The sequence below is a fragment of the Mustela nivalis genome, assembly GCF_964662115.1.
Source record: "Mustela nivalis genome assembly, chromosome: 6".
Taxonomy (NCBI): Eukaryota; Metazoa; Chordata; class Mammalia; order Carnivora; family Mustelidae; genus Mustela; species Mustela nivalis.
In genome coordinates this window covers 12,014,771-12,022,690 of record NC_139025.1, presented here as the reverse complement: position 1 = coordinate 12,022,690, position 7,920 = coordinate 12,014,771, and the positions used below count along the sequence as shown (strand labels likewise).

Here is a 7,920-nt window from a genome sequence, read left to right as displayed (position 1 = left end):
TTAAGGAATATATATTATGCAATTTTTATTTTTCCATTTGTTGAGAGTTCGTTTATGACCATGGATATCATCAATTTTGCTAAATATCTCATGTGCAGTTGAACTTAATAGGTGTTCCACAATTGTTGAATATGCTGTTTCATATGTGTCAGGTTAATTTAATTAACCTTGCTTAAATCTATATTTCCTTAATTTTTTTGTCCGATTTTTTCCTCAGTCACTGAGAGAAGTATGTTAGTATCTGCAAGTAGATTTTGGATTTTTTCCATTTATCCTTTTTTGATTTCTCAATGTCTTCTTTATATATTTTGAAGCTATTTAATAATACAAATCCCTGTTGAATTTTTTTTTTTAAGATTTTATTTATCTATTTGAGAGAGAGAGCATGAACAGGAGGGGGGGTGTGGGTGCAGTCCAGAGGAGGGGCAGAGGGAGAGGAAGACAGAGAAGTAGACTTCCTGCTGAGCAGGAAGCCCAACTTGGGGCTTAATCCCAGGATCATGACCTGAGCCAAAGGCAGATGCTTAACTGACTGAGCCACTCAAGTGCCCCATCTCTGTTGAATTTTGTCATAATAAATGTTAGAGTCCATAATCAAAGGAGTAAGACTGATACAAAGTGAAGGTCAAGCAAAGCTTTATTTCACACCAAGCATCGAGAATCAAACTGACCCATCAGGGCCATCTCTTGCAAAGAGGCAACCCCTCCCAGCCTCACAGACTAACTTTTATAGAGGTAATTTAGCTGGGCTATACACAGGTGGCCAATGAGATTGCAATACACAGAGAAAACTGCACAGTCATGCTAAGTCTGCCACACACAGGAAAAACTGCTAGGTAACACATGGGTGGCCAATTGAATTTCAATTTACCCTAGTAGATATATGCACACCCCACTGATTGGATGTCTTCACCTGGCCTGACCTGCCCTTGTATCTAGGCTTTGTAAGTAAGTTCCTCTGAGAAGAGCAGGGTCAATCTAAGTTTACTGCATGGGGTCAATCTAAGTTTACTGCATAAACACAAAATGACTCCCTCTGGCCAACCAGGCCCTTACATTAAATATATCTTTATCTCTGTAACTACTTTATCTTTTCTGCTCTTAATATCTTTTGTTCCACCCCCTCTTTTACCAATATAAGTTAGTAAAATATCATTATTTTGGAGTAGAAGTTCCTTCCTCTCAATTCAGAATTTGTTTGTTTCTTTCTTTGGAGCATGTTGAATTAGATTCTGATTTGCATCTGGAGCCAATAAAAGATGGTAGAACTATTTCTTGAGGAGACTAGGTATCTTCCTTACAAGGTAACTTTCCCAGAAGAGATAATTAGGGGGTCTCTAGCTTGAGGTGAGTAGGCTTTTCAGACAGAAGTCTGGCTTCTCCCCTGGGTAAAGGAGACTCAGGGATTTGGGAGGATTGAGATACTCAGAATCCATTAAGTCATACCTAGAATTTTTCTTTGCAAGTGTCAAGGTTTTTTTCCTTCTCAGTCAATGTCCTAACTTTCCCACTAGAATCTTGGCAAATCTATGTAGTCAACATACACTGTGATTCTGTAACTCCACAATTAAAATTTGTTTTTGTTTGTTTGTTTGTTTGTTTTTGGGGTGTGTGTGTGTGTGTGTGTGTGTGTGTGTGTGTTTGGTAAGAGTGACTCTGTGGCTAAAACAAATGAGGGATTCTTTTAGGTCTACCATTATCAGCTCTCCGAGCTGTGAGTTTAGAGCCTTGACCTTCACTGTGCAAATTCTCTGGTAGAACAGTACTCGGGGTACTTAACTGTCATCATCACCCTTGGTCCTCCACACATTTGCTTCAATAATGCACTTCATCATAATAAACACTGAGTGTTAATTTAATTCATTGTGATGCCACTGCATGCCTATTCCCCATTGGACAGGAGTTTAGCAGTGTGTAAAGCAATGGACCTGCCCATACCAGTCTTGGAGTCCCATTTTGTCTGTCTCTCTTGACAGCACTCTTGGTACTAAATCCTGTATCTTTCAAGGTCTAGTCCAGAAAAGAAACCCACCAAGAGTAGTTAATATACAGAAATCCTTGAAAAAGTTTTAGAGGACCAAAAAGATGAAAAGAGAACACTGAGGTACATGGAGGTATGAGATGTGAGAAAAAGCCCTACTCCTAAGATTGGGGACGGGGGGAAGGGAAGAGGTTGGGGTTATCTAACTAGATACTTTCATAATGGGCCTCATAGATCTGGACTGTAGAAGACAGAGCACTTCTCAGGCATGTTGGTGACAGGAAATCAGAAAAGGGATTCTGTAGAGCTAAAAGCTGTACTTTTTGTAAGGAGCACCATGGTATTTGTTCCTCAGGAACTTGGAAGAAGCTCCTCCAAAATTGTGACTCGGATCTCAGAGAGACAAGCGCTACACACATGAAGCTTGTATTGGGGTTCTTTGTGGTATGCCTGGAACATCTGAAAAAGGGACATTGGGTAGCTGGGTGGGTTTCCCAAGGTACTGGAGAATGGCTCTGGACATCAGGTACTCAGACTTCTGAGGAGGGCACACTGTTCATAAGGCACTGTACCTTTGTTGGGGCTTGGTGGGACTCGTTTCTGGGAATGTGCTAACCAACTCTCACAACCAGAGCAAGGCACCAGAGCTGGGATTCATAGAAAGTAACAGCTGGCAAATAGGCAATTACAAGTCCCTTGTCCTTATTATTATTATTTTTTTTTTTTGCCTTTTATTCTCTCTTTTGTGTCCTTGTGGATAAAACTTAAGGAACCCAAATAACATTGGAAATATAATGTGCAGATTCCCATCTCCAGCTTCATAGACAAACTATAAATTTTAGTTTTGGAGCTTAGGAAATGATTGATAATCAGCATAAGAAGTACCAGTAGAATGCTGCTAGAGCTTCTATGGTGATAGGTAATCGCAGGTTCCACTGATCTGTGGGAAGCTCTCTGACATGTAGTACCATTGTACCCTGACATTTAATATTGTTTCAGTTAGTTGTGGTTCCCTAAACTGATTTTGTGACCCTGTTTGATTTGTGACCCAAGTTTGAGAAACAGTGAAATGGAGGCTGTGACGGAGCAAGAGAGGAGACTCTGCAAGATAGGGGCTTCGAGAAATCTAAAATAGCTGCTGGAAATAGAAGAGCTAAGGATTCATACAGAGGAAACTCTCACACTGCTTGAAGTGCTGGTCATGGTAGGAAGGAAGGGCTTTGGAGAGATGGCAGTTTGCATAATTCATGGTCAGGCACTGTTCCTTCAGGGCTTTCTTTCGAGCCACCCCATGATGACAGATCGCATGTCTCCAAGATTCTCAGCAATGAATTTATCTATTATTACCACATCATATTTCTGACAAAGCTTATTACAGGTTTTTTTTCTCTTTTTAATGCTTTAATAGTCATCTTTCAAATCACACGCTCTCATTTTAATATTCCCAGATTTGTAGCTTGCACCAAGGATCTCATGAAGAGAGAAATGGAGAGGAAATTGAGTAATTAAGATTTTAACTCCACCAGAGATACTTTCCCTAAGAGGATTTATCTAGTATTCTTGGCTTCCAGTAGCCATCCATTAATTCTAAAAAGAAGTATCCAGACATATACAGGTGTTCTCAACATTACGACACTGAAGATATGTCTGACACACGGCACTACGGATCCCATTTGTGTCCTTATGTAGAATACTCATGTCACCAGTGTGCCTTCAGATGTGTCTCTAACTTTGTTTTAATTTTTGCCTTCAAATATTAAACAAAACATTGATACTTTTAACTGAAAGTCAGTGAATAAGCAAAATTAACTTTTACCTGAGCTAAAATTTGTGTCTTCAACAGGAATGGCGTAAGTCCCCTTGAACTGTGGCTTTTGAACATTTTAATGAACCGACCCTCCTCAATTCTGCCATCTCTAGAGAATGCAACTAACCAGCCATGAAAAAATCTAGACTAGTATCCGTATTTACACATCTAAGATGAGTCTCTTATGATTGAAAATGGTGCAGCTGGGCTGGGTGGGGAGTAGGCTGCTGCCTGCATGCTGTGCTTGGGGGCAGGTGGGCTATTTGCCTTCCCCTGTTTTCCCATCAGTATGACTGCCTTTCTTTGGATGTCCAGAGTTGTTCTACAGATAAGAATGCGTTATAAAATACAAATTTGGCTTGTTTGGAAGGGGTCTCCCCAAATTAACAAGTCCCTCAAGTAAGGCTTACTTTAACTCCTAACCTCAGAAAGCATGGGGCCTGGATAGGATGTCTGCACGGGAAAGGGTCAGAAAAGGGGAGGTGGAATAAACTGAATAAAGGGGCAAAAAAATGGTGGGTTTGGGGTGAGTTGTCCACATGCTTGGTGAAGACAGCAGGGTACTGTTAAACCTTTGGGAGGAAGAGAAATTTGGGAGTCAGATGTCAGTCTTTTTAATATGGGAAAATGTCATGCCAGTTTACATGTTTAGAAAACAGTATGTAATAAATTTTTTTGTATTCATCAACTAGTTTCAACCATTATCCATCTATGACTAACCTCCTTCATCTCTTCCTCTGGAAATCTGTGCTGCCTATATATATATATATACGTGTGTGTGTGTGTGTGTGTGTGTGTGTGTGTGTGTAAATATATATGTATATTTATATGACAGTCTCAGGCATTTTATTAATTCCAGCCACATTCCAATTGAAGAACCACTTTTAGCTCACCTTCTTGTCATTCTCCTACTCTCCCTACCCCACCAACTCCACCCTAGCTTTTTTAAAATGTTCCCTTTCACACTGCAGCTCTGATGGCCCACCTCTTCCAGGACACAGATCCATAAAAGTCAGCTCTGCACACGAAGCATCTCAGAGGGAGGAGCCGGACCAGCAGTGCTTCACACCCTGCCCTCTTCTGCCCCGGAAAGATGGCTCCATAATGACAGCTCCATAATGGCAGTGGGTGAGGCCCTGGTGTACATCAGAGTCACTCTTCTGCTACTCTGGGGAGGAGTGCCTCTGTTCATTTCTGGCCACTCTCAGGAGAGGACCTCCCAGCCCTTGTTCCCAGAATTGGTGATCCCCTTGAAGGTGACCGGCAGGGGCAGAGGTATGAAAGGTCCAGGCTGGCTCTCCTACAGCCTGCAGTTTGGGGGCCAGAGATACATTGTCCACATGAGGGTCAAGAAGCTCTTGGTTTCCAAACACTTCCCAGTATTCACCTACACGGACCAGCATGCCCTCCTCCAGGAACAGCCTTTTGTTCCTGATGACTGCTACTATCATGGTTATGTGGAAGGAATCCCTGAGTCCCTCGTTGCCCTCAGTACCTGTTCTGGAGGTTTTCGAGGAATGCTACAGATTAATGACCTTGCTTATGAAATTAAACCAATGAGGCTATCTGCCACATTTGAACACCTGGTGTATAAGATGGACAGTAATGATACACAGTTCCCACCTATGAGATGTGGGTTAACAGAAGAGGAAGTAGCACGCCATTTGCAGTTGAGGGCATCATCTAATTCTACTCTGATGCAAAGTTCTTATACAGGCTGGTGGACCCATTTGCGGTTTCTTGAGCTGGTAGTAGTTGTGGATCATCTTCTATTCCTTTACTACAGAAGTAACGTGACAGTAGTACAGCATGAAGTATTTGATATTGTCAATATAATAGGTACCTTTTATTACCCTTTGGAGGTTGATGTAATTTTGACTGGGATTGAAATCTGGACCGGAAGAAACCTAGTTGTCACCAATAACCTTGATCAGCTTGTGGAAGACTTTTCTATTTGGAAGTATTTCAATCTTGATGCCCGACTACACTACGATACTGCCCATCTTTTCATAAAAAAATATTTTGGCATAAAGCTTGGAGTTTCCTACGTCGGAGGAATATGCCTCCGTCCTTTTAACAGTGGAGTTGATGTTTTTTTAGGAAACAGTCTGTATTATTTTGCACTTACTGTGACCCATGAACTTGGTCATAATCTGGGAATGTATCATGATACTGAAGAATGCGTGTGTGGGCTTCAGTGGTGCATCATGTATCCCAGCCAGAAGATGACAACTCGGTTCAGCAATTGTAGTTATGCCCAGTATTGGGACAATACTCTCACTCATGGATTATGTATTCAGTCACCTCCATATCCTGGGAATATCTTTAGGGTACAGTACTGTGGGAACCTGGTGATCGAAGAAGAAGAAGAGTGTGATTGTGGGACCGTACGCCAGTGTGTAAATGATCCCTGCTGTCTGTTAAACTGCACTCTGAAGCCTGGAGCTACTTGTACTTTTGGAATTTGTTGCAAAGACTGCAAGTTCCTGCCATCAGGGACTTCGTGCAGACATCAGATCAGTGAATGTGACCTTCCAGAGTGGTGCAATGGGACATTCCATCAATGCCCAGAAGATGTATATTTGCAGGACGGGATTCCCTGTGGCAACGATGCCTACTGCTATAACGGGAGATGTAATAACCATGACGACCAGTGCAGAGAGATTTTTGGCAAAGATGCAAGGGGTGCATCTCAGAGTTGCTACAAAGAAATCAACACCCAAGGAAATCGATTTGGTCACTGTGGTATCACAGACCTAATATACGTAAAATGTGAGGCCCCTGATATTCTTTGTGGAAGAGTGCAGTGTGAAAACGTGCGAGTGATTCCTAACCTGGTACAACATTCTACAGTGCATCAGCTTCACTTCAACGACACGACTTGCTGGGGCACTGATTATCACTTAGGGATGTCCATACCTGATATTGGCCAAGTGAAAGATGGCACAGTGTGTGGTCCAGAAAAGATATGCATCCGCAAGAAGTGTGTCAACATGACCCATCCATCACGAGACTGTCAGACCAATGAGACGTGCCACATGCATGGGGTCTGCAATAATAAAGACCATTGCCACTGCCACCTTGGATGGGCGCCTCCCTACTGCAAGCACGCAGGCCATGGAGGCAGTCTTGACAGCGGGCCACCTCCTGGGAAGCACATGGTATTGCCAGAAGCAAAGGCAAGGTTGGGTTACCTGTCATCATTGTGGCTTATCCCTTTTACTGCTTTTGTTTTATTTTGCTTTCTTGTACTTTGTAAGGAAGAAAAAAAGAGAGTGGGGGAAAGAAGAGGAACGCTAAGTCCCCTGCCTCATTAAACAAATCCCTAGTTGTTTTAATGGTAATGAAATATTAGGGCATGTCTGTCTGACTGTTTAAGGAAAAATTTAAGGATTCTTCATATCAGGATCATAAGCATTAAGACCACACCAAGGGATTTCTAGCTTGTACTTTCTTACTCTTCATTGTTATAAGCCATATTAAAACTTCATTTTTTTTTTCCTGGAGTTTGTCTCTTTATTTTCTGGGCAAAGTACAGCAGAGAGACTTTTTTTTTTCCTAAAGCTGATATCTATTGGTTCTAAAGCTCCTCCCACCTTTGTACTCCAGGATGTGCTGCTGCTGACCCCATTTCTGTTTTCCTGTTCTCTTCAGGGTAACTGTGCCTAAAGGGGGCAAGAGAAGTAACCTAGCATGATGGATGAGGGGAGAAGGGAGTTTACTTTCCTGTGCTCTAAAAGTAACTCTCACTGTCATTTTGGCTGGGGCCATGCACCCTCGTAGCCGTGGTTGGATTTGGACTCCAATCCTGTTGGCCTTTTAGAAGCCCCTTCATTCTACCTGAGAAGTACCAGCACTGATCGGTCACTGACACTCTCGGAGGTCTCGCTTATAGCTCTGAGGTTAACAGGTCCCTCCTCTGAGTTCTGTCCAGCAGCTGGTCCCTTGTGCTTCTTATAAGTTTTGGTCTCTGCTGCTTGAATCACCAGCGCTCTGATCAACACACCTTCTTTCCTGAGTTCCCCTTGCCCTAGGGCTATCAAGTGCTTCCAGTAGTTATTTCATTGTGATAGTGTGAGTTCTCCAGAAGCAGACACTGAGTTAGAGTTTAAAGTATAAGATTTTGGTAGGG

The 7,920-nt window shown here is 42.4% G+C and overlaps 1 protein-coding gene across 3 annotated transcripts; it reads left to right on the top strand.

The window, feature by feature from the left end:
• Positions 1–1,933: 1,933 nt before the first annotated feature.
• On the top strand, positions 1,934–7,273 carry ADAM20 (ADAM metallopeptidase domain 20). 3 transcript variants are annotated; one of them, XR_014313278.1, is made up of 2 exons: positions 1,934–2,114; positions 2,337–2,501. XR_014313278.1 is itself a non-coding variant. In XM_082736672.1 (2 exons), exon 2 carries the CDS (start codon positions 4,907–4,909, stop codon positions 7,103–7,105), a length of 2,199 nt encoding a protein of 732 aa, XP_082592798.1. In that variant the 5' UTR covers positions 1,934–2,104; positions 4,760–4,906; the 3' UTR covers positions 7,106–7,273. The 3 variants fall into 3 exon arrangements, 2 of the variants coding, with proteins under 2 accessions (XP_082592798.1, XP_082592797.1); XM_082736672.1 differs by lacking the exon at positions 2,337–2,501 and adding an exon at positions 4,760–7,273 and having other exon boundaries at positions 1,934–2,104; XM_082736671.1 differs by lacking the exon at positions 2,337–2,501 and adding an exon at positions 4,760–7,273.
• Positions 7,274–7,920: the final 647 nt, after the last annotated feature.